The following is a 26,367-nucleotide window of genomic DNA, read 5'->3' on the forward strand; positions in this document are numbered from 1 at the left end:
GGCGGGGGTGTGGCCAGCCAGCGACTCGGCGGGGCCCGCCTCTCCTCCTCCTCCTCCTCCTCCTCCTCCCCCCAGCCGGCGCCGGCCAGTGGAGGCGTGGCGCCGAGCAGCAAGTCCCCGCGGCGGGAGCACGAGGGAAGTGGGAGCGCTTTCTCTCTGCCTCGCCGGCTCGCTCGGCAAGAAGAGCCCCTGGGCGGCTAGCGGCGCCAGGTTAGGAGCTGCGAGAGAAGAGAAGGGTCGCTCGCCTGCTCCGGCCTCCGGGGGCGGCTCGTGGAATGCGGGACCGGCGGTGGTGAGAGGCGCGGGGCGGCTGGGCTCCGGTCCCCTGCGCGAAGGTGCCATGCGGCGCCCCGGCTGACGCTCGCCGCCCGGGGCCAGCCCGCCCCTCCTCGCCATGAAGCGGCAGAACCTGCGCACGGTCTCGCTGATCGTCTGCGTCTTCTCCTACCTGCTGGTGGGCGCTGCCGTCTTCGACGCGCTCGAGTCGGAGGCCGAGACCGGCCACAAGCGCCTGCTGGAGCAGAAGCGCCTCGACCTGCAGAGGAAGTACAGCTTCACCAGCGAGGACTACCGCGAGCTCGAGCGCCTGGTGCTGCGGGCCGAGCCCCACCGAGCCGGCAGGCAATGGAGGTTCGCCGGCTCCTTCTATTTCGCCATCACGGTCATCACCACCATCGGTGAGTGCTGCTCGGCCCCCTGGGGGAGGGCGCCCCGCTAACTCCTCATGGCTGTGCCTTTTGTGGCTCTCCGGGGCTGCCTTTTCCAATAACTTAAAAATCCATGGGCCAACGATCAATACTCCCGCTAAGCTGTGGAGTCTTGTAAGCAAAAATTCTACTTCATGAGCTACTGGCACGAAAGTTGTGAGCTGCTGCATGAATTAGTGCGCTCTCTGGGGCCATTTTTCCTGAGCGAAGACAAAAATGTGTGAGCTGGCAGCTGGAAAAATTGTGAGCCAGCTCACACTAACTCAGCTCAGAGGGAACACTGCCAGCGATGTATGTGGAAATTAAAAGTACAGTCGCTTAAGGCATTGCAAAACTGTATTAACCCGACCATGAGGATGCACCTATGCTCAGTAATGTAAGTGCCCTGCTGGGTTATTTTGCTTTAATGCAAGATATTGCCTGAATTTGGTTTCCTAGATCAAGGTCTACCTTGCCCGAGAGTCTCTTTTTTGCAAGACTCCTAGGCTGTAATCAGCCATAGGTGAGTTGGGAGGGGCTGTGGCTCAGCGGTAGAGCTTGGGTTCAATCCCTGACATCCCCAGTTAAAAGAACCAGGCAGTAGAGGATGTGAAAGAGCTCTCAGGCAGATCCGCTTGCAATGACAGCCTGAGTAGGCAGTACTGACTTTGATGGACTTGATGATCTGATTCATTATAAGGCAGCTTCTTGTGTATTCAGTTTCAATGATGTAATGGCAGATGTCTTTTGTAAGGTGGTGCACAGTGGGACAGAAAGATCCCAACTTCAAGTATAAGCTAATAGGGTCTGAACTTGCTGAGAATGAAAACAATCTTGGGGTTGTAGTGGAGAGCTCAATGAAAGTATCAACGCAGTGTGCCACAGTAGTAAAAAAAAGGCATACAATTATGTGTTAGGGACTTTTATAAAAGGGTTTAAAAATAAAATGGCTGATACTGTAATGCCCCGGTATAGATCTATGGTGCCAGCCTCCTTTGGAATACTGTATACTCCTCTAGTCACCGTATCTCAAAAAAGACATCACAGAGCTGGGAAAAGTGCAGAGGAGGGCGACCAAGATGATTAGGGGGTTGGAGCACCTTCCCTATGAGGAAGGGCTGAGGAATCTGAGACAACTAAGGAGCGACATGATAGAGGTTTGCAAAATGATGCATGAGGTGGAGAGAGTTGACAAATACATTTTTCTCCCTCTCCCCAAACACTAGAACTCGAGGATATCCATTGAAGCTGATGGGTAGTAGGTTCAGGATGGATAAAAGGAAAAACTTCTTTAGAGAACTGTTGAAATGTAGAATTTGCGGCCGGGGGATGTAGTGATGGCCACTGGAATAAACAGCTTTAAAAGGAGATTGGATAGATTCATCATAGAGGATAAGTCTCTACATTCAGAAGCACTATGCTTCTGAATCCCAGAGCCAAAAGGCAACATTGGGGAAGGTCTCAGCCTCTATGCCCTGTTGTCAGCGGCTCAGAGGAAGTGGTTGGCCACTGTGTGAGAAGGTTGCTGGGCTAGATGGACTATTGGTCTGGAAGACCAGCCTCATTTCTTGGAATACTGTATACTCCTCTGGTCATCATATCTCAAAAAAGACATAAAAAAGCAGGGCTCTTATGTTCTTATATATCAGTATTTGGCTAGTGATGGTGGACTGTGGTTCACCTTTTGCCCACCTCAGTTTTAGTGCACTGACCAGCTGTGTCATGTTTCAGCCAGAACTCCATTTTTATTTATTGACAAGATTTATATCTTGCCCAGGTCAGGGTCACCAAGGTAGCTCACAGATTTAAGGCAGATACAATAAACTAGGTAGGTTTGCTAGATTCAACTACTTAGAAAGGAACAAGATTTTCAGGGTATGCTCTTGGTCTCCTGGACTTGAATCTGGCTGTTGTACTGCAGAGTGACACAGCTGACCTCTGAACCTTGGTAGGTAAGAACTACCTATACTGACAGACACCTTTGAGTATGCACAGAATGCTTTTCACTTTGTTGAGAATAGGATTTCCTTATAACTTGGAGGAAGAGCTGGCATTCATAGAATCATAGAGTTGGAAGGGATCTCTAGGGTCATCTAGTCCAACCCCCTGCACAATGCAGGAAACTCACAAACACCTCCCCCTAAATTCACAGGATCTTCATTGCTGTCTGATGGCCATCTAGCCTCTGTTTAAAAACCTCCAAGGAAGGAGAACCCACCACCTCCCGAGGAAGCCTGTTCCACTGAGGCATCGCTCTAACAGCCAGGAAGTTCTTCCTAATGTTGAGCAGGAAACTCTTTTGATTTAATTTCAACACATTGGTTCTGGTCCTACCTTCCGGGGCCACAGAAAACGATTCCAGACCATCCTCTATATGACAGCCCTTCAAGTGCTTGAAGATGGTGATCATATCACCTCTCAGCGGCCTCTTCTCCAGGCTAAACATCCCCAACTCCTTCAACCTTTCCTTATAGGACTTGGTCTCCAGACCCCTCACCATCTTTATCACCCTCCTATGGACCCATTCCAGTTTGTCTATATCCTTCTTAAAATGTGGTGCCCAAAACTGAACACAATACTCCAGGTGAGGTTTTACCAGAGCAGAGTAAAGCGATACCATCACATCACGTGATCTGGACACTATACTTCTGTTGATACAGCCCAAAATTGCATTTGCTTTTTTAGACACCACATCACACTGTTGACTCATGTTCAGCATATGATCCACTAAGACCCCTAGATCCTTTTCACACATACTACTGCTAATACAAGTCTCCCCCATCTTATAACCATGCATTGGATTTTTCCTACCTAAATGCAGAACTTTACATTTATCCCTGTTAAAATTTATTTTATTGATTTTAGCTCAGTTTTTCAGCCTGTCAAGGTCATCCTGTATCCTGTTTCTGTCTTCTTCTGTGTTTGCAACCCTCCCAATTTAGTATCATCTGCAAATTTAATAAGCATTCCCTCTATTCCTTCATCCAAATCATTTATAAAGATGTTGAACAATACAGGTCCCAGGACAGATCCTTGAGGCACTCCACTTGTCACTCCTCTCCAAGAGGATGAGGAACCATTCACAAGCACTCTTTGGGTGTGATCTGTCAACCAGTTACAGATCCACCTATCGGTAACAGGATCCAAACCACATTTTACCAACTTGTCAACAAGGATAGTATGTGGAACTTTATCAAAAGCCTTACTGAAATCAAGATAAACGATGTGTACAGCATTCCCCTGATCCAGCAAGGTAGTCACTTTCTCAAAAAAAGAGATCAGATTAGTCTGACATGACTTGTTCTTGAGAAAACCATGCTGGCTCTTAGTAATCACATCCATTCAGCAATAGAACCCACATATAACATAAGGAAGGATCTTGGTTCAGTCTTTTCATTCAAGGGTAGGAAATGGTGGAGAAGACCTCTTTACCTGAGGGTTTAGAGAACCACTACTTGTCATGGTTGGAAGTACAGATCTGGATGGGCTCTGATTCAGTTTAAGAGAGCTTGATCTATTCTAGACAAGCTTGAACTCTGGAGCTTTTCATTTGGGAAATCAACTATTGGGATCCCTTTCAGATGCAGCCATCAGCTAGGACAGTTTAGTTTCTCATTGACCTCTGAGCCACTGGCAACCATCACCACTCCACATCTTCTCGCTAAACTTTGACTCTTGCTTTTTGCAGCTCAGCACACCTTGAAGTGACTTAACTGGCCATGTACATCTTGATGTATGGCCAGTACATCACCACTGTGCCTGGACTGGCAGATCTGCTTACAACATGTATTATAGTCCCCGCCCCCATTCACCTCTTGTATGTTGCCAATGAAGAACTAAGATCATGAAGGCCAACAGAGGAACACCTGTGTTAACTAGCTGGGCAGGGTCATTGTGCCATGGCTTAGCCCATCCCAGACACCATCATACATGTGTCTCAAGCATTCTTGTTTCCAGTATGGGCAATTTTCTCCTCTTTCAACTACCCTTCTACATTGTTAGACTATATGCAGATTTTAGTGCCAAAACCAGATTTCCTTTCTGGCATTCGAATGCGCGCGCACACACACGCACAAACACATAACCTCTAGCTGGAATGTCTGTCTGTCTATATCAAAAGTGCTCATTGTAGCTAGGCACTGAGCAGGCATCACATCTTTGTAACTTTCTCCTGTATTCTGAGTTCCTCAAGGGAAGGATGAGATCATGCAGTTTCTATGGCTTGATTCCTTTAGCTTTAGTAATAGAACTTGCCATCAGACTATTCTCTGGGCTTACCCTGCCTGCCTCATCAGAGATCTGTCTGAGGGTTACTTCACGCATGACATTTGCCCCTCTGCAGGAGGGGGAAAACCCCCCATGTTTGTACATGTGATGGTCTTGGTGGTGGAAAGTGCTGTCAAGTCACAGCTGACCCCACAGGGTTTTCAAGGCAAGAAACAGAGGTGATTTGCCATTGCCAGCCTCTGCATAGCAACCCTGCACTTTTCTGGGGGGGGCCTCCCATCCAAGTACTAACCAGGGCTGACCTTACTTAGCTTCTGAGATTGGATGAGTTCAGGTTAATTACGTTGGTTTATTTTACTGCACGCACACACGCTGGGATCCTAAATCATGGGTTTGCAACCTGTATTCTTGCAGTAGCAAACCCAGAGTCTAATATATGGTGGTGCTTCTTGTTCAGGCAGAACATTGTGCCTGAAGCAACCTAAAAGGGCAGAAAATAGGTGCCACAGTAGTGAATTCCATCCATTAGGTAAATGAATGTTTTTTCAGGATGTATTACCTCAGAATGTAAGGTCACATCGTGAGTCTTCTTCACTGAAGGCAAATTAAGTTTGGATCATACCCAAATTGAAAGTCCATGCTTTGTTGAACACAGTGAGTTCCCATGTTAAATGTTTAATCTGTTAAAACATTTCATTATATTGTGTGCTCATATGCTAATTTGCTGTTCACTCTCTGCCTGATATGTATGGACTTCTAAGTTTCATTTCAGTTTGTCTAAGGAGGTGTGTGTGCACATGAAAGTTCACACCTTGAATAAAACTTGGTTGGTCTCAAAGGTGCCCCTGGGCTCAAACTTAACTCCCCTTTCTGTTTACTTGGCTCATCTATTTAAAGCCGACAAGAGTTATTTCTGCAACTTAAAGGTGTTATGAGAAAGGTGTTCCTGCCCACAGTGTGTTCACACTTCATGTTATATCTTCTCTGAGAATCAGGCACTTCTTTTTTTAGTGCCTTGCCAGCCTGGAAAAACAATTGGACCAGAAGCAAAAGCTGGCTGAAGGAAAGGCTTGTGCATTCCATGGGTAACAATACCTCTGTGTGCTACTTTCAGCTCCCTTAACCACAGCCACAAATTTTGGAATTTTTGCTTCAGAATTTCAGAGTCCTCATTTAGCTACTTGAAAGGATAATTTCCAGTTGGTCTTTTAGCTCCACGATTATGGATGGCTGCTATGGGGAGAGACCAAGTCAAGGCTATACTGGTGAGAGGGTGTGCAGATCATGTGTTTGCACATTATCATAATCTGTCCATTTCCATTGTGATTGAACAGAGTTACTTAGCATAACCCTGTTTAGGAGTTGGGAGTGAGCAGTGAAGTGGCCAAGTTTGCAGATGACACTAAATTGTTCAGGGTGGTGAGAACCAGAGAGGATTGTGAGGAACTCCAAAGGGATCTGTTGAGGCTGGGTGTGCGGGTGTCAACGTGGTAGATGCGGTTCAGTGTGGCCAAGTGCAAAGTAATATACATTGGGGCCAAGAATCCCAGCTACAAATACAAGTTGATGGGGTGTGAACTGGCAGAGACTGACCAAGAGAGAGATCTTGGGGTCGTGGTAGATAACTCACTGAAAATGTGAAGACAGTGTGCATTTGCAATAAAAAAGGCCAACGCCATGCTGGGAATTATTAGGAAGGGAATTGAAAACAAATCAGCCAGTATCATAATGCACCTGTATAAATCGATGGTGCGGTCTCATTTGGAGTATTGTGTGCAGTTCTGGTCGCCGCACCTCAAAAAGGATATTATAGCATTGGAGAAAGTCCAGAAAAGGGCAACTAGAATGATTAAAGGGCTGGAAAACTTTCCCTATGAAGAAAGGTTGAAACGCTTGGGATTCTTTAGCTTGGAGAAATGTCGACTGCGGGGTGACATGATAGAGGTTTACAAGATAATGCATGGGATGGAGAAAGTAGAGAAAGAAGTCCTTTTCTCCCTTTTTCACAATACAAGAACTCATGGGCATTTGATGAAATTGCTGAGCAGACAGGTTAAAACGGATAAAAGGAAGTACTTATTCACCCAAAGGGTGATTAACATGTGGAATTCACTTTCACAGGAGGTGGTGGCGGCCACAAGCATAGCCACCTTCAAGAGGGGTTTAGATAAAAATATGGAGCAGAGGTCCATCAGTGGCTATTAGCCACAGTGTGTGTGTGTGTGTGTGTGTGTGTGTATATATATATATAAAATTTTTTGCCACTGTGTGATACAGAGTGTTGGACTGGATGGGCCATTGGCCTGATCTAACATGGCTGTTCTTATGTTCTTAGGATTGCATCTTCACCCCAGGTATTTTCCCTTACAGCAGTTGTTTTATAGCAAATCCACACTTCAGCAAGAAGAGACAAAGACTGCAATCACACACACTAAATAATGCACTTTCCAACTGGATTTTGCTAGTTCATCCAGATCCTTGTGCAGTTATCTGCTTATAGGAGTGGTCATTGGTTTTTGTTATGCTCCCACAGTTTAACAATTCTGGTGACATTTTTGATTGCCTAGGGCTACTTGCATATGCTCTTCTCCATTTGTTTATCTGATACTTTAAAAACAAGAATTTAAAAATCAAATGTATTGTAGGTAGTGGGATACCTATATCTGCACTAAATGTTCTAAAATAGTTGCAAGCAATTCTGAATGCAACTCATGCTTAAAGGGGCAAACTGAACTCCCCTGCATTGAGAGTATATGTAGGAAAAGAGTTTTATTACAGTAGTTGTGCCATCTTCCACTCCAGCACCCTGGACAGAGGTTGAGATAATTCTTAACCTATAGGTATAAAAGGCAAGCTGTACTGGTGATGACTGAACTTTGGCTGAGCCGCGTGTCACTCAGTCCTTCCAACCCCAGGATTGGGCCACTGGGGAAGCTGCCTTCGTGTCTTATTGCCTTGTCCCTCCAGGATCTCCATTTTCCCTCAGTGGCTGTTGCTAGGCAAACATAGTATTCCAAGTTTGGTCCTGACAGTAAAAAGTGGGGCAAAGAGGCTCTTTCCAGGCCTATCTCTGAGGGAGAACTCAATGATGCCAGTTCTGACTAGAGTTGCCAGCTCCAGTTTGGGAAATTCTTGGGGATTTTGTGGCGGAGTAAGGAAGCCAGAGTTTTGGGAGGGGAAAGGCTTCTCAGCTGAATATAATGCCATAGTGTCCACCCTCCAAAGCAGTTATTTTATCCAGAGGGAGAGAGATCTGTTGTCTGGAGTTCAGTTGTGATACCAGGAGATCTTCAGGCTCCACCTGAAGGTTGGCTACCCTAGGTCTAGCAGCATCCTTTGGGTGACTTGATGCCAGCTGACTGGCATGACTTAACTAGGCCTGGCTGCTTGCGACACATAGTTGACTTCTTTAGTTGCTTCATAAATTTGAGTGGGGAATGTACGCATTCAGAATTTCTCAATTTCAATAGAATAGGTTTTTATACTCCATTTTTCTCTACCTTCTCTCAAAACCACACAATCACATTCCCTTCCTCTTCCCACAACAGGCACCTTGTGAGAGAGTTCTGAGAAAGTTTATCAGCCCAACATCAACCAGGATGCTTCCTGTGGAGAAGTGGGAAATCAGATCAGGTTCTCCATATTAGAGTCCATTGCTCTTAACTATTATACCATGTTGGCATAAGAGATGTATATGAATTAAAGATACTGCTGATAGTAGTACTCTGCAGGCTACATATGTTGGATTCCACCGTGCCCCCCCCCCCCCCAAATTTACAATGCACCGTCTGTCATTTACTGGTAAGCAAAATAAGCAAAAACAGAGATGAAGATCCAGAAAGAACTTTGAACAGTTTTTCTTAAATTTTTATTGTTATAACTTTCTTTAACTTTTATTGAGTAATTTGTGTTAAGCATAGGTCAAGTATTGATCCAGGCTGATCTTGCGCAATCTTTAAAACTTCGCTCTTGCTAATTAGTGAGATGTCTGAGCCTGCATTTCATCCACCAGCTTTTTGAAGTTGGGTGAATATTGCGTGAGGGGCCAGTCTCAGGGAATCCTGGAGTTGTTCATTTGTCATGTTGGAACGCTGTGTACTCTTTGTCATTTTCAGATGGGAAAATGCAGATTCACACAAATAAGTTGAACCAAAACAGGAGTGTATAGCTTCACTGCATCTTCTCAAGTTGGGAAATTTGTCTCTAGGCACTAGCTTCCAAAACAATTCTTGCTCAGCATGGGTCTTGAGAAAAATGTCATTTTTAAGGGTTACTAATTTCATTTTCAAGAGATGCCTTGTTCAATGAATAATTTGTACTAATAGCAGCTGCAGTTTCCTTAATGTCCATATCTGCTTTGAATGGGTATGACAAGTACTCCACAACTTTTTAAATTCTTTGGAAGTCACAGATTTTTTTTTCGAATTCCTGGATAACAGAGCAGATTTCTGTCACATATTTCTCGTTCTGAAAAACAAAATTTGGATATTGTCCCAGACGGTTCTGCGTATTAGGAAAATGATCAAAAGTGTTGTTTGCAAGGTCAGTCATCATTAGCTCAGATTTGCTCTTGTAGGATGAAACTACTCATCATCTCGCCAATGCATTTGTTTTTACCTTGTAGTTCAATGTTCATATCACTTAGTTCGCCTGTAAAGTCAGCAAGAAATGCCAGATCACATAACCACTCCTCATCTTCCAACTCTGCTTTGTCAGCTCCCCTCTCCTTCAAAAACCTTATTTCCTTCAGCAAAACATGAAATCTTTGCAGAAATTTGTGCCTACTTAGCCACCTTACATCTGTGTGCAAAATGATTTCCGCTGCCCTTCATCAAGATTGAAAAGCCGTCTTTTAAGTGATCTTCCACAAACTGAATTTACAATTTTGAAAGTGATGTCCATGACAGTCTTTGTATTGAGTCTCTTGCTTGCCAAAACTTGCTGGTGAATGATGCAGTGGTAAGAAAGGAAATCTGGAAAGTTGTCATGCTGTCTACAGAGGCCCATGAAACTGTTAACCTCACCTGTCATTGCTCTTGCTCCATCAGTAGTGATGGAAACAAGTTTATGCAATGGAAGATTACACTTTGTCACAAAAGAATGGAAACAGCTGAATATTTCCTGACCGGTAGTTCTCCCTTTTAAAGAAATCATTCCAAGTAGTTCTTTAAAACTGAAGTCTTCAAAAACCATCTGGATAAAGACTAGTAACTGGACTATGTCTCTTATGTCTGAAGATTCATCCAGTTGGAGTGAGAAAGCAACACAAACTAAAACATCCTCCAACAGTTATACATCTTGAACAGCAGCTATGATCTCTTTCTTATTCTTAAATCCTTCAAAAAGATTGTCTGCTGCTTCAAGAAAACAATCTTTTACAAATTCTCCTTCATTGAAAGGTTTGCATTTCTTTGCAATCAGGTTGCTGACCTTGAAGGATGCCATGGTTGCATTGACCGAATGTGACCTTGACTTCGCTATCAACTGTTGCTGTGCAGCCAATTTAGATTTAAGTTCTTTGAGCTTCAGTTTACGAATTTCACTTTTGGTTGGAAAATCAGCATCAAACTTATTGCTATGCAGAGCCTTATAATGATGCTCCAGATTACCCTTTTTGGGCAAGGATACAGCAGCGTTACAAAGTAGACAACAACACTTGTCTTTCACCATGATGTAGTAGTAGTCCATTTCCCATTCATCATGAAAGTGGTAGGTTTTGCTCTTCAGAACACTCATCTTCGTTTTACTGGGGTGGCTGGGGTGCTAAGTTAACACTGGCTGAATCTGGTCTAAAACTGTCACTGTCCCAAAGTATTAAAGATGATGCCAAAACTACACATGCAGTTCTAAAAGTAAAAATAAGAATTCATCATACTGGCACCAATAATCAAATACCACCACACCAAACAATCATAAAAAAACCCCCAAACACCTCTCCAGCAAACCATGAGACCAAGTGGGGCTGGTGATCTACCTCTGACCCCTCTGCGATATACTGATAGATCGCGATCTAACTGTTGGACATACCTGGCATAGAAGATGAATGGGAAACAACATGCTGGGTTTGGCAGCTTGTAAGCATGGAATCTATATATGCTGACACATAATGTTGTCCGCAAAACACTGTTGTGCTTCTGCTTTGCTTTTGTTTGTTGTCACCAAAATGGATCCATAAACTACACAGATAATAGAAGGCATTTGTGCTTTGTCTCTCTGTGGTCTGTGGGGTCTGCAGCTTCTCTCATCTCCTGGAGCTTTGTTTCTGTCATCATTAATGTGCGTAAATAAACACTACATGTTTTAAAGAACTGAGTCTAACACCTCTTTTTCACAGGAGTAAATTAGAAATAACTCCATTCAGCTTCTGTGGGGAAACTGTGGTGAAAATTAAAGCCTGTGGAATGATTGACACTATGGTATTTGTGTTACAGAATTTTGTGTCGCACTGAAATTTTTGACTCTGACATGTCCTCAAGGGCAGATGGATGGAGTGGCAGGTGGATAGGGTGGTGGGTTTTGTCTAACAAGATCTGGGTTAAAACCCTCACTTGGCCCTGAAGCTTTGTGGTCTAGGCCTGTTGTAAGGAAAAATGGGACCATGGGACTCTACTTTGCTCTTGAAAGAATGAAGTAAATGAAGCATTTTCAGAGGCAGAATTCTTACTCAACCAGCAGTGTAACTACTAGGGTGACTGAAGTGACAGTTTATCTCTTGTCAGTTTCTGCCTCAGTATTCCAAAAAGGAGGCTTCTGTGTCTTCACAATGGTTGTGTTTCTGCCTCTGTTGTTTTTTGGACCTTCTGTGGACCGCAGCTATAGTCTGTGATGGTCCAGGCAAGATCCTTGGTGTTCCCTGTTGCTTTCTCTTTCCTGTGACTTGCTTCATTTGTCAATAGATACAAAATTTGTAAAACCATAAGTGAAACATCTGCTGCTGCTCACTGCTTGGAATCCATCACCAGCCTGTGTTAAATTTGAAAGCTGATCAGGGGTGAACGATGGAGCCCATCTCTGTGTGGGCTGTGCTCCAGTAGACAGGTAGCCTTCTAGGAATCTTAACAGTGTGGCTTGGACCCTAAGCAGGGCTTTTTTTGTAGCAGGAGCTCCTTTGCATATTAGACCACACACCCCTGATGTAGCCAATCCTCCACGAGCTTACAGGGCTCTTAGTACAGGGCCTACTGTAAGCTCCAGGAAAATTGGCTACATCAGGGGGTGTGGCCTTATATGCAATGGAGTTTCTGCTGCAATAAAAGCCCTGATCCTAAGACATCTTTTCCCTCATGCTTCTCTCCAGCTGCTGTGGTGACTTTCCACTGCAGTTACACTTCCTTCCTCTGCTGCTGGCCTTCCCATTTGCTCGACCAGTGTTTTTCAAGAAGCCTCTACTCCTGCCAAAGTGCTAGTGGTAGAGAAAAGGAATGCTGTGGTGGAGGAAAGTGTCTGCAGTGGCTAGTGAGAAGCTTTTGGGGACTAGTGTTTTAGTAGCCAAGCCTCTGATTCTTCTAGTGGGAATTCATACCCTCTCCAATGTTTTGCCCTGTAGAAATTACTAACACTTATGTCCACCAAAATATATTGTCTGGGGGATGAGCTTTGTTGATCACAGGTGACCAGGGAAGTAATTGTTGAATCTTCTGTCATAGCTGCACTCATGTTGTCAAGTATTTCTTGTTCTTTTGTGCAAAAATGTACTCGTTTTAATTGGCTGTTTAGTTGAGAATGATGTTTTAGTGGTGATTCTGCAACTTTGATTTTTAGCCGAAAGAATTCTGTATGGGGGCTCATTCCGCAAGCTGGTTTAGACAGGCAGTGTGGTTAGAGGGTCAGACTAGGATCTGGGACACCAGGTTCAATCCCTCCCCCCTGCTGTGAAACTGACTGGGTGACCTGGGGCCAGTTTCTCTTTCCTTCTCTGTCTCAAGAAAACAAGGCCTCATATGATCCTGAAAGTCCCTGGTTCAGATCTCATCTAAGAGATCACTAGAGATGGTGTCTGTTGTGGGGGAGGAAGGTAAAGGAGATTGTGGGCCGCTCTGAGACTCTTCGGAGTGGAGGGCGGGATATAAATCCAATATCTTCTTCTTCTTCTAGATAGCCGTAGGGAAGTCACTGTCTTCCTCTTGTATCTCATGTGGGAATGTAGAGAACAGTAGCCTTGGAAGGATGACAAGGATTGTGATTGGGAGGATTTAGTTGTGCTTTTTAAACTGGGCCACATGTGAGGAAGGGAATGGTGATTGTATTTTGTCTTTTCCCATATTTGGTTCTTGTTTTGATTGATCATTGTTGAAATGGAAAATGAGAGGGAGTTTTTTGAGGGGTGGTGGTGGTGGCGTTATCACCTGTGTACCCTGCACGTGAAACCACTCCCTCAGTGCTCTTAGAAAATCTGGTCCTTTAGAATAGGTGAGACCGCATCTTCTTTCTATAGCTCAGTGTCAGTGTAACTGAGAGGAACATCCAGTCCTTGAAATTAGTAATTATATCCTGCATTGGTGCCCCTGCAGAGCAATACAGTGGCCCAAAATAGGGTTTACTCTGAAGGCTCTTGATGTAGATTTTTCCATTGCTTTCTTGTGGTCTAGAGATAATGTGTTTTCTCTTACCTTCTGTTGCTGTAGGTTACGGACATGCTGCTCCTGGGACTGATGCGGGAAAAGTTTTCTGCATGTTCTATGCCATTCTTGGCATTCCGCTCACCCTGGTTATGTTCCAAAGTCTTGGCGAACGCATGAACATTCTGGTCCGGATGGTGCTGAAGAAAATCAAGAAGTGCCTGGGAATGAGGCAGACAACAGTCTCCATGAAGAACATGGTGGTGGTAGGATTCCTGTCCTGCATGGGGACTCTGGGCATCGGGGCTGCGGCCTTCTCCTATTTTGAAGGCTGGACCTTCTTCCATGCTTTCTACTATTGCTTTATAACATTGACCACCATTGGGTTTGGAGACTTTGTGGCTCTGCAGAAACACGAGGCATTGCAGAAGAAGCCCCCTTACGTCGCTTTCAGCTTCATGTACATCCTGGTGGGCTTGACGGTGATCGGGGCTTTCCTGAACTTGGTGGTGTTTAGGTTTTTGATTATGAACTCAGAAGATGAGAGGCGGGATGAGGAAGAGAGGGCCTCCTTGAGGAGAGCCAGGAATTACATCAACCTAAAACCCAGGGAAGACAATAGGAGCCAGAGTGATATCTTGCTTCCCATAGAAGACCGAACGAGTCAAATGAACCTAATCCCACTGATGCAAGAAGACCCTGAGAGGCAGAGGGGCAGATCCTCAAACTCCACCACAAGAGTCCCTTCCTTTTGTACATGTCTGTGTTACAGGCCGCGTCTGAGCAGGAGTCCAGATCCTTCCCACCCAGAGCCCTTCAGTTGCCACACCAATCTGGTTTATTACAATTCCATTTCTTACAAAATCATGGAAGTCTCCCTGGGTGGTAAGGACCACACTGGCTTGTCTTCTCCCAGAAGCACGTTATCATCCAACAGCCCCAGCTGCCGGGAACATTCTCGATTACGGAGGAAGTCTATCTGAAGTGTGCATGCTCTTTTAAACTCTCCTCCTTGTTTTTTTTAAAAGTTTTATTCAGAGCTGTGTTCTGCTACTGAACCTGTCTTTTGATGATAAATTATTATGTGAGAGATCGGGTGGTTGTGATTTGCCCTCTTTTTCATCTCCTTGGCCTTCCCTTCCCAGGCACACTTTGAAAATGACTACGCAACCTCATACCCCTGCCAGTTTCCTAATGCACTGCAATGAGCGATGCTTTTTAAAGACTAATGGTGAATAATAGTTTCTCCCACCAGAGCATGTCACAATGTTTGCTGTCGAAATAAGCTTTCAGGGGATTCAAATAATAGAACCCCACAGTGCATGAAAGTTTCTGTGTCATTTATAGAAAGCTCTAATTATTCCCTGGGGCTAATTTATAGATATATATTTGTCTAGGCCCTCCACTGTGTTTTTTCCCATGCAGAACAGTAAGGTGTTTGCTACTGATCTGCAGTTAGAACAGTGACCCATGAAAAGATTCTTCTCTTCGTTCAGCAACATAAATTGGATTTGAACATATGAACCTTATACTGAGTCAGATCACTAGTCTATCAAGATTAGTATTGTTTGACATTGACTATTCAGGGTCTCTAGTTAAAGGTCTTTCACATCACTTACCACTTGATCCTTTCAACTACATATACTGGGGACTGAACCTGGGACTTTTTGCTTGCATAGCAGATGCTCTATGGCCCTCCCTTGCTCTCCTTCATTTTGTGATTGGCTCTGCCTCCTGTGGCAGCCATTTTGTGATGTGCCCACCACCCTGTGTCAGAATTCCAAAGGTGCCTGCAGGTTTAAGAAAATTGGAGACTCCTGGTGTGTAGAATTTGCATTCTATTGTAAATTCTTGCTTTGGAACTGCCAGGCCCATAAAATTGCTTATGAAATATTCTTATCTATGTCCAGTTAAAGGCCATGGGGCAAATCAAACACTAGTACACTGAATAGCGGCAAGTCCTAGTTCCTCATCTTCCAGCAGTCACCTACAGTGGGGAGATGGACAAAGTACCTAACACATGTACTCCCCCCCAAGTTGCACTACCCTTCACATCTCCAGTACAGAGTGTTCTGCGCCACGTTCTGGCTTGGTTCCCAGGACTCTACTTTTTTTTGCTTTTTCTAAGGACTTGGCTGATAAACTGTGACTTGAAGCATTTTCAGCAGTGTTACAGATAACTCTGAATGCTGTGCAGGAACTGGGAGCCTTCGCATTAGGTAGATGTTCAACTGAACAAGCGGTACCAGGCTCCCTGGTTTAGCTGCAGCCCAGTTTTCTCGCCTTCATGGGGCAGAAATAAGCTATGCAGAGCTCCTTTGCTGAAAGCAATGCATGGCACAATGTCATTGGAATAGGGCTTCTCTGCCAGTGACGTGGGTTTTCTGGGAAAGTTTACCAATTCAAATTTAAATAATGTACACCATGTACAAGCCTGGAGTATGCAGAAGTACTGGAGTTTGTTCATACTTCAGATCTTGCATCTTTCACATCCAGTTCTGCCCTTAGCTTAAATTATTAATGCAGCCCTGCTTTTCCCCAGAATTCATTAGGATCCTGTTCATGTTACCAGCGAGGAGGCAAATCCCATTGAGTGTAATAGGATTTACTGCTACACGGTTGCATCCTTTGACTCCCAGAAACAACTGCTAAGCACTTAATTTACCCAGACCTCTTTGGGTGGGCTCTTCCAATCAGGCGAGCCTCCTCCTTGCCTCCCTTCCTGAATACTCCCGCTGGCTTATCGCTTAATGGTAACTGAGGTTTACTGAATTTAGGGGTCTTCTGAGGACACAGCATTAGACACACAGATGGTCGATTGCTCAAAGGCTTTGCAGAGTTTTGCAGGAAAACAGTTTGGAATTAAAATAGTGGTGTCTTAGAAACGAGCAGCGCGTGGATGCTCTGGTAGAAGATAAGGACTTTGTACCCCATTTTTCTCTACTGTAAGGGGCCTCAAAGCAGCTTACCAACACCTTCCCTCCCTCTCCCCATAGCAGGCACTTCCTGAAGGAGGTGGGGCTGAGAGAGTTCTGAGAGGACTGTGACTGGCCCAAGGTCACCCAGCTGGCTGCATAGGAAGTAGAGGAGTGGGAATCAAAACCCAGCTCTCCAGATTAGAGTCGTCTGCTTTTAACCACAACATCATGCCAGCTTTCTGAAAGGGGAACTTGGCAGTGCTGCTGTCATTTGGATGGATTGGAAGGGGTCCCTCGCCAGGTCTCCCAGCTCCTTCCTACTAAACCTAAAGTAAATTTCATTGTCAGAATATTTTATATTCTTTGGGTAGGGTGGAAACACCCAGACTAAGGTAGAAGCATCTGTGTATATATGTGGAAGAGATCATGTGGGCCCACGCTAAACAGCTGCAAGCACACCACAGCCCCACCCTCCAAAGCAAAAAGATTTAATTGCCATAAAACAGTGTAGGACATTGCATTATTCTAGAACTCTAGTATGTGGTGTCTGCCAGTCTCTGCAGTATCTGGCCCTTTTAATGAATTTAGATTGCAGACTTCAAGATGCTCTGTCCAGGGTGATTCAAGAATTGAAATCCATCTCAAAACGTCATTGAAAATCCTACTCCTATTTGAAATCAGCTGACCTGAGGTGCTTAGGAAAGAACTGGTAAGTTTTCTGCAAACAAACTGGTGTCAATGCGTCTGAAACATGCATACATTTGATGTATGCAAGATTGCATTTTTGAATTCCAGGTAGTCAACGGGATGACTACACTTTCCTGATGATGTTTTTCTAAGCATTAATCCTGATCAGAATCCATCCACCCATGTGTATTGTCAAGGTTGAGGAAAAGGCAGTGTGCAAACAGTCGAACTTGACTGTGCGACTGAACAACAACCCCAATGCACCAAGTTATGGAGGTCAGCTGGGAACAGTCACATGCCTCCGCCTCAGTGCTTCAGACAGCATATGAATATTCTTTAGAAGCATCCAGAGCGCTGGTCTGCTCAGTGGTTTGAGGCACTTGGGATCTGTGTGTTTATAAACAAACATGGACTTACATAAGAGATGTATGTCAAGGTCTTGACACGAGGAGTTTGATTTTTTTTAATGTCCCCTCCCCAAGAATATATTGTGTTCCTGTATTCTGAAATTGTTTCTCAGTGGTTAAGAGATAATCACATTTCTGACTGTGGCTCTTTTTTTGGGGGGGGGGCAGGGGGGAGTGTTTCCCACCCAAATGACATGACATGACATTATCTGTGATTGTATCCCTCACTCTAGGTCCTCCCAGCCAATTTCAGGCAGATAGGGGGACCCTTCCCATTTTTATGGGCAACATTCTTGCAGGGGAAGTTGAGTTAGATCTGGGGGCCCCAGGTAAGGTGGACAGAGTGTCAGAAGGCAGGCCCTAAGACTTGCCTTCTTCAGCGGGGTAGGTGAGGGTGCTCCATGGCACAGAAACACTAGAAGAAGTGTGTTTTGTTAGCAACACACCTCCCGATTCACCTTCTGTCTGGCTTCCTTGAATGCTAAACCAGGTGCCAAAAATTACAAAAAGATCAGAACAGCAACAAATACTGCTGAAGCTGGTTTGAAAACAGCAACATTCCAAAGAGAGCAGGGGCAGATGGGGAAGTCAAAATGGTTCAGAAGCAAGCCAACCGAGTGCCCCATAATGCTCTGTGCCAGCACTGCAGAGGCCGATTGCCTCAAGACAAGGGGTTTGGGCTCCGCTTTTGCCAGCTCCTGCACCAATGTCTGGTGGCACAAGAGGAGGCAATAGGTGGTGTGGCACTCACTGTTGTGGGTCTGGCCAAGTTTGATCTGAGCAGACTCTGCAGCATTGGGGTTTGGCTCTGTGTGCTGCTGGCTGTGAGCTGTTCCCCAGGGCAGTGGGCCACCAGGAACATCCCTTGTATATCCAATGGCCCATCCTCCCCTAAAACTACTTCTTTGCTTCATACTGCATTTCTCTTCAATGGGGACCCAAAGTGGCTTATGTGATTATCTTCTCCATTTTCTCCTCACAGCAGTCCTGTGAGGTAGGTGAGGCTGAGAGCATTAACTGGACCAAGGTCTTCCGGAAGGCTTCTGTAGCAGAGTAGGGTTGGATCACTCAAATCCTAGTCCAGCCCTGAACCCACAACACCATATTAGCCCTCAGGCCAGTTTGGTATAGTGGTTAAGTGCGTGGACTCTTATCTGGGAGAACCAGGTTTGATTCCCCACTCCTCCACTTGCACCTGCTGGAATGGCTTTGGGTTAGCCATAGCTATTGCAGAAGTTGTCCTTGAAAGGGCAGCTGCTGTGTGAGCCCTCTCAGCCCCACCCACTTCACAGGGTGTCTGTTGTGGGGGGAGAAGATATAGGAGATTGTAAGCCGCTCTGATTCCAGAGAGAAGGGCAGGGTATAAATCTGCAATTATTCTTCTTGTCTCAAGCTTTTGTCAAGAAACAAATACATGTCTAAAGCGCAATTTTGGTTGCTTTAAAAAAGAAATATGCCCTGGGGTTAACAGCACTTGACATTTTTGTGAGGTTCAAAAAGAATCACACAAAATGAATTTAAAACACAATGAGATTGTGTTTTAAACAAATTTGGTGTGATTCTTTTTGAACCTCACAATAATGGCAAGCTGAGATTGAATACTTTTACAAGAGGGAGCCTTTGAACATTGGGGAACGACTGCACCCTCCTCACCCCCCAAAATCGTTGTCTTGTGCCTGCACAAACCACACTGGTTCTATAACGTAATAGCCAGAGTGCTGTCGTCATGGTTGGCACTGTGCGGTACCGTGGTTTGCATGGTGAATTAGGAGGACTTGCGTTTGCAATCTTCGAATACCCCACCACCACATCCAGGCAGCCGTTTCCCCTCCCCTTGTGTTTTGGTTATGTAAAAAGTGTTAAAAATAGACATTTCATGCTTTCATTTATGCATTTTGTGGGAAGCCCCATGCATACAAAAAGATGTATTGCAGGTGGTGAGTGGAGAGTGCAAAGGCGCCGCTGTTGCTAGGGGTTAGAAAACCATGCTCCAGTTTGCGGCACGGGAAGAAGAAAGAATTGGTCTCCATTTGGTGCACTTGGCTGCCATCTCTTGGTCAACAGAGGGAAGTGCCAATCAACAGCAGCTGATTGCAAGAAGGAAAGCTGCGAAATTAGGGCCAAATGCATTGACACAAATTGTTGTGCAGGCTTTCCAGCTCAGGAGAGCTCTTGGTTAGTGGATGGTTCAAAATTGACAAGGAGAGAAGACAGATGTCTCAAGCCATCAATACATGCCTTTCATCCTTTGGGCTCTCACTGAAACACAGAAGCCACCCAAGTCTATCACAACATCAACTGCAGGAATTCACCAGTAGGGGTGGTGGTGGTAGGGTTCTTTTACATGCTTGCCAAATTGATTCGCAGGTATTGAGTTTCTATGAAGGAAACAAGCTTGCTCTGCAATCAAAGTCTTAATGCCAACTGGCGAATCGCTGGAGCCAGGACCAATCCTAGCATTAAATCACCACACAGAACAAGTTGAGCATTAGGAAAACTACAAGTTAGGGTTTCCAAAGTAGAAGATAAAAATTCCCAGAAAGTGTTTTTGTTCTGTAATGGGAACTTAGGGGGACAGTACACATTAATGAAAGAGAGAGCAAATTTGTTGACCCTGGATTAAAAGGGCCTGACCTGGATGTCTTTCTTTTATCTATTACACTGAAGTATTCTGAGCAGAACATCAAAGGTGTTTTTGGACAAAGGGCTTGCACGGAAGTCTCTCAGGAGGTAAGGAGAATATACAATGACTAGTGGGAAACCTGCAAGAACTTGCTTGCAGTGGTCGCTTCATTCCCCCCTGTATCCCCTTCCCCATACTATTTCCTCCTGGCAGCCCCCATGTTCTCCCCTTCCCCTGCTTCCTTCTCCCCACTCACTAACCAACCTTTTGTTTCTCAGCCTCCCCACCCAAGTCTTCAGCTCTATTTATTACATATTTACGCTTCACCTTTCTCTCCACTGGGGATCCAAAGCTGCTTACATTATTCTCCTCTCCTCCATTTTATATTCACTACTGCTATGTGAGATAGATAAAATAGAGAGTGACCACCCCAAGGTCACCTAGTGAACATCCATTCAGAGTAGGGCCTTGAACCTGGATCAGATCCTAGTGGAAAACTAACCACTGCACCATGGTGGCTCTCAGCTCTCTCTTCTTCCCAACCCCTGGCAGCCTCTCCCTGGAAAAAGTCTAGCCAAGTTTGTGTGGAGGCTGCTGCTGGACACGCATGAGTTGTGTGGCACCCAGCATCCCATAGTCACCACTATGCCTGAGCAAGTTGGGCAGATTGCATATAGTAAGTTGTATGAAGGTTGCTGCTGCCCTGCCCCTCATCAGTCCTCTTTCCAGAACAGGGAAGAGTGGAATGGGGATTGACTGGGAGGTCAAAACAACCCTGGAAAGTACCCTTCACCCTTCCTTTTACTAACAAAAAATAAGGTTTGAAGATTGGTTACATTTCTATAATTGTCTAGCATCTTCCACAATAGCAAGTGAGATCTCCTTTCATAAAGGTGTAGGTGCTGCTCCCCCCATTTCTCTTTTGCTTCTCAGCTGAGCAATGGTGGGAAGGGCCCTCAGGGAACAGGAAGTTTCCTGCTTGCAAAAGGAACATGGCAACCCTCCTCCCCTTCCCTGGTGGCCCTCTACCTAGGAAGAACTATGGCCCAGTCATGTGATGCCAGCTGCAAGTCTGGGTTCAGTTGAACAGTAGGCAATCTGCAAGAAGGACAGGTTTCTTACCTGTAACTGGTGATCTTCGAGTGGTCATCTGTGCAATCACACATATGGGTAATCCGCAGGATTGGCCCCGACCTCGGAGAGTTCAAAGCAATCTTGATCGTAGATCTGGCGCGCCTCCCACTTGTCCTGGGAGGAGACAGCTACTGCGCATGCCTGGACAAGGGGGAGGTGCTTAGCCACTCAGTTTCTTCCCGCCGCCGGATAGGTGGAAATAACTGTGCTTACTAGCTTCCAGCAGCGGGGAAGGCTGGGTGGGTCTGTGTGATTGCACAGATGACCACTCGAAGATCACCAGTTACAGGTAAGAAACCTGTCCATCTTCTTCGTGGTCTCTGTGCATTCACACATATGGGTGATTAGCGAGCCATTTCTTCGGAGGTGGGTGCTGGACCTGTAAGAACATGAAGGGTTAGAGCGTAACGTAATGATAGTGGTACTCACAGTGGTTAGTCGAAGATCGATCGTAGCACTGCTTGTCCGAAGGAGGCATCTCGCCGGGCACGGACGTCGAGAGCGTAGTGCGAGGCGAAGGTAGATGTGGAGGACCAGACGGCTGCAGCGCATATGTCCTCTATAGGGATGCCTTTCATGAAGGCAGACGAGGTAGCCACGGCTCTGGTTGAGTGGGCTCGTATATGTTGAGGGATTGGTTGCTTTGCCAGCTGGTAACAGAGTTCGATGGCAGCAACAATCCATTTGGAGAGTCTCTGGGTAGATATTCTGCTGCCCTTATTATGGGTAGCGTAGGTGACGAAGAGTCTAGGGTCTTTACGGATTTGGCGGGTTCTGTCTATGTAGAAGGCTAGGGCTCTCCGTGCATCCAAGTTGTGGAGTGCCCTTTGTCCCGCGTCCGCGGGGTGCTGGAAGAAGGCTGGTATAGTGGACTGTCTTCCTAGGTGAAAGGTAGAGACGACCTTGGGTAGGAAGGTCGGGTCAGGTCGGAGGACCACCGTACTGTTATGAAATATCGTATACGGTGGGTCTGCTCTGAATGCGCAGATGTCACTGGCCCTCTTGCCTGTGGTGAGGGCCGTAAGTAGTGCCGTCTTCCATGACAGCAGGTGTAGTGGGATGGAGGCCATGGGCTCGAAGGGTGGTTTCATGAGTTGGCTCAGGACTAGGGACAGGCTCCAGGTGGGTAGAACTTGTTTGATTGGTGGGTGTAGGCGAATGATGCCCTTGAGGAAAGCTCTGGTCGCGTGGTGAGAGAATACCGTTGTGCCATCGATGCGGGGGTGGAAGGCAGAGATGGCTGCCAGGTGTACCTTCAGGGAAGAATACGACAGACCCGCTCTGGATAGCGTTAAGGTGTAAGTTAGTACCTGAGGTATAGTGGCGAGGTTGGGGTCGAAGTTGTGCTGTGAGGCATAGTGTGAGAAGCGTTTCCACTTAAATAGATAGGATTTCCTAGTAGATGGTTTTCTGGAGTTCACTAGGACCTGACGGACCTCCGGAGGGAAGTCTAGAAACTGATTCTCCAGGCTGTTAATTTGAGCGATGCCGGGTTGTGGTGAAGGACCCTGCCGCCCTGTTGAGAGAGGAGATCCCGTGTTTGAGGGAGCTGGATGAAGGTATTGTTGGACAGGAGCAGCAAGGTCGTAAACCAGGGTTGGCGCGGCCACCATGGAGTTATGAGGATGCAGTTTGTGTGGTCTACCTGAATCTTCTGTAGAACTCTGGTGATAAGTGGAATGGGCGGAAAGAGGTAGTGGAGTGTTCCTTTCCAAGTTTGTATGAAGGCATCCCCCCTGGAGAGGTGGGATGGAGGACCTCTCATGTAGAAGCGGGTGCATTGGGCATTTGACGGTGAAGCAAATACATCTATCTTCGGTTGTCCGAAGATGCTGAATATCTGTCTGATGTATCGGCTGTTGATAGACCACTCGTGGTTGTTGGTGGAGTGGCGGCTCAGGGCGTCTGCCTGGGTGTTCTCGGCCCCTGGTAGGTGTACGGCCGTGAGGAAGATGCCCTGGCTTATGCTCCAGTGCCACAGGGCTAGGGCTCTCTTGCAGAGTCTGACGGAGGCGGTGCCGCCCTGCCTGTTGATGTAAAAGACTGTGGCGATGTTGTCGGAGGTGACCTGGACGTGCTGGTTCCTTAGCGATGGGAGGAAGGACCGCAAAGCCTTGTGCACTGCGATGAGCTCCAGGCAGTTTATGTGGAGAGAGCGTTCGTAGTCTGTCCACTGGCCCTGCACCGTGAGGTCTTCCAAGTGGGCTCCCCATCCCCAGTTGGAGGCATCTGTGGTTACAATCACCGAGGGCGGTGTCTGCTTGAATGGCATGCCCTTGTAGAGGTGATGTTCCTTGGTCCACCATTTGAGGGATGGTACAATGTGTAGTGGAAGGGTGAGCAGTGTGGATTGATGTTGTGTGTGAGGGCGGAAAGTTCTTACGAACCACATTTGGAGGGGACGCATGTGCAGCTTCGCAAACCGCAGAACTGCTGTGGTTGCTGCCATGAGGCCTAACATTCTCTGGAAGGTGAGCGCTGTTTGGGAGCGCTGGGCGATGATAGTGTTGGCCAGTGACATTATGGCGAGTGCCCTGTCCTGAGGTAGGAAAGCCGTTTGTGAGAGCGTGGAGATGTCTGCTCCTATGAATTGGATCCTTTGGGTAGGGACTAGTTTGGATTTTGAGAGGTTGACTAGGAGGCCTAAGGTGGCCAGGGTGGAGAGGGTGGTCGAGACGTCCAGTTGTAGTTGCTCCCTGGAATGGGCGACGATCAGCCAGTCGTCTATGTACGGGAAGATTGATATCTGTTGCTGGCGTAATGTGGCTGCTACTACTGCCATGCACTTGGTGAAGACCCTTGGTGCTGTGGAGAGACCGAAGGGAAGGGAGCAGAACTGGAAGTGCTGCTTCCCTATGGCAAACCTGAGGAATCTTCTGTGATGATGGTTGATTGTAATGTGGAAGTAGGCGTCCTGGAGGTCTATGGACGCCATCCATGCTCGTTCTGGGATGAGCGGGAGGATTGCCTGAAGCGTGACCATACGGAATTTCTTGTAGGTTATGTGTAGGTTGAGTTTGCGGAGGTCGAGAATGGGTCGGAGTCCTCCGTCCTTTTTTGGCACCAGGAAGTACCGGGAGTAGAAGCCGGTGCGATGGTATTGGGGTGGGACTGGTTCTATCGCGCCCTTGTCCAGCAGAGACGCGATTTCCGTCTGCAGGGGTGCGGACGGGGGTGTGGTGAGGAACCGGTGGTGCTTTGGAGTGGACGTAAACTCTATTAGGTAGCCTCTTTGAATGATGGCGAGGACCCAGGCGTCCGATGTTATGGTCCTCCAGGCAGTGTAGAATGGTTGTAGTCGTGTTGATGGGTTTGGCTGATGGAGGGAGACTGGACGGCTCGGGGCAGGGAGGTCAGAGAGACGGTTTGGGTGTGGTTGAAGGTTTCTTGGTTGTTTGGCGTCTGTGTTGAAAGGAAGGCTTGGACTGCGGTGGTTTGCGCTTCCATGGTTCCTGTTGTCGTGGGGATCTGTTCCCTTTGTATTGGTTGGACCTCCAGTTCCTTTGTCGATTGGTTTGGGTCAGAGGTTGGGAGACTCCCAGTCGTCTTGCCCTCTTCCTGCCATCGTCTACAGATGTGAGGATGTCATCTGTAGAGGAGCTAAACAGGCCAAGGCCATCAAAGGGCAAATCTTCAACTTTGTATTTGATGTCTGGTTGGAGGGAGGAGGACCTGAGCCACGCGTGTCTGCGGAGTGCTATGGCTGAGGCCAAGGTTCTGGAGGAACACTGTGCAGCGTGACGGGCAGTGTTGATTTGCTGTTTGGTTACTCTGGCCATCTCCTGCAGGGTCGTGGTGGCTGACTTTTGGGATGCCTCGGGCAGGGATGGTACCAATGCGGCGAGGGAGGTGGTCAGGTTGTGGGTGTATGCGGAGAAGCATGCCATGTAGTTGAGGATTTTGGTTGTGGCTGTAGTGAGGGCGTAAATCTTTCTTCCGATGGTGTCGAGTTTTTTGCCCTCCCGTTCTGGTGGTACCGGGTGTCTAGTCTGCTTCGACTTCGAGGACGAATGTACAATGATCGAGTTCGGAGCCGGGTGGGTGAACAGGAACTTGGAATCAGGTGCGTGTATCTTGTACAGCGCTTCAACCCTCTTGGATGTTGGCGGTACCGATGCCGGTTTGTCCCATGCTTCTTTGAGTGTTTCTAGTAGAACGGGGAGCATTGGGAGAGAAGAGCTGGATGGAAGATCCGCGTGGACTAGATCAAAAACGACGTCCGAGACTCTGGGGGCGTCCGTATTGAGCTTTAGATTTAGCGAGCTTGCCATGTTTGCTACCAGGTCGAGGTAGGATCTTGGGCTTTCAGACGGTGATAAGTCTGCTGGCTTGGCTATGTCGGAGTCTGGGGATTGTAGGTCCGAACCCGAAGAGTGGTCGGAGTCGGAGAGTTCCTCCTCGGATCCGTCGTCGGTTCCTTGAGGTAGGTCGGGCTGAGGTGTTGTCTTGGGAGCCGTGTGTAGGGATTCTAGTGGTGACGGGAGCTTCGGTTCGGCGCCGAGGTCCGTAGGGTCGTCATGGTGAAGCGATTCGATCGAAGCAGTTTGGAGTCTGTGTGTGCGATCTCGGTAGCGCGGAGACTCTTGGTAGCTGTGGTAATGGCGATCATGGGATGGTGATCGTCGGTGCCGTCTTCGGTGCCGTGGGGATGGAGACCTAGATCTCGATGGAGAGTAATAGTAGTGTCTCCCCCTGCGGTGGCTGCGAGAGCGCCGGCGGCTGCGGGACCTGGTGCGGCGGCGACTGCGGGACCTGGTGCGGCGGCGGCTGCGGGACCTGGTACGGCGGCGACTGCGGGACCTGGTGTGTCGGCGACTGCGGGACCTGGTGCGTTTGCGACTGTGAGATCGAGGTCTAGTCAGGGGATCTCTCGGGGTCGAGGGTTCTCTGGTGAGCGCGTGGGCGTCTATCGGCTGTGAGAGATCTACGAATTTAGTGGGGTCGAGAGTGTGGGTCCTAACGGATGCGGTAGAGTGCGTATCCAGCAGCTGGTCTGGTGGGGAATTCGGAATGGACGGCGACTTTGATGAGATGCGGATGATTTCCAACGGAGTGATTGACGGTGTTGCCGTCGACTTCGACGTCGGAGTCTTCGGCATCGATCCGGAGGCAGTGGCGGTCGGGTTC

The 26,367-nt window shown here is 47.0% G+C and overlaps 1 protein-coding gene and 1 long non-coding RNA gene across 2 annotated transcripts in view; both read left to right on the top strand.

Annotated features, from left to right (window-relative positions):
* Positions 1-26,367, top strand: part of LOC132566145 (uncharacterized) — a 282,585-nt gene that overhangs the window by 123,023 nt on the left and 133,195 nt on the right. The gene's annotated exons all lie outside the window — the stretch shown is intronic.
* Positions 305-14,563, top strand: KCNK15 (potassium two pore domain channel subfamily K member 15). Its single transcript, XM_060230879.1, has 2 exons — positions 305-677; positions 13,538-14,563. The coding sequence occupies exons 1-2, from the start codon at positions 395-397 to the stop codon at positions 14,452-14,454; spliced, it is 1,200 nt and encodes a 399-aa protein (XP_060086862.1). The 5' UTR covers positions 305-394; the 3' UTR covers positions 14,455-14,563.

The sequence above is a fragment of the Heteronotia binoei genome, chromosome 2, assembly GCF_032191835.1.
Source record: "Heteronotia binoei isolate CCM8104 ecotype False Entrance Well chromosome 2, APGP_CSIRO_Hbin_v1, whole genome shotgun sequence".
Taxonomy (NCBI): Eukaryota; Metazoa; Chordata; class Lepidosauria; order Squamata; family Gekkonidae; genus Heteronotia; species Heteronotia binoei.

Coding starts and splice junctions, on each gene's coding strand:
- KCNK15 (XM_060230879.1), top strand. CDS start 395: ATGAAGCGGCAGAACCTGCGCACGGTCTCGCTGATCGTCTGCGTCTTC. Junction 678..13,537: donor CACGGTCATCACCACCATCG/GTGAGTGCTGCT, acceptor CTGTTGCTGTAG/GTTACGGACATGCTGCTCCT.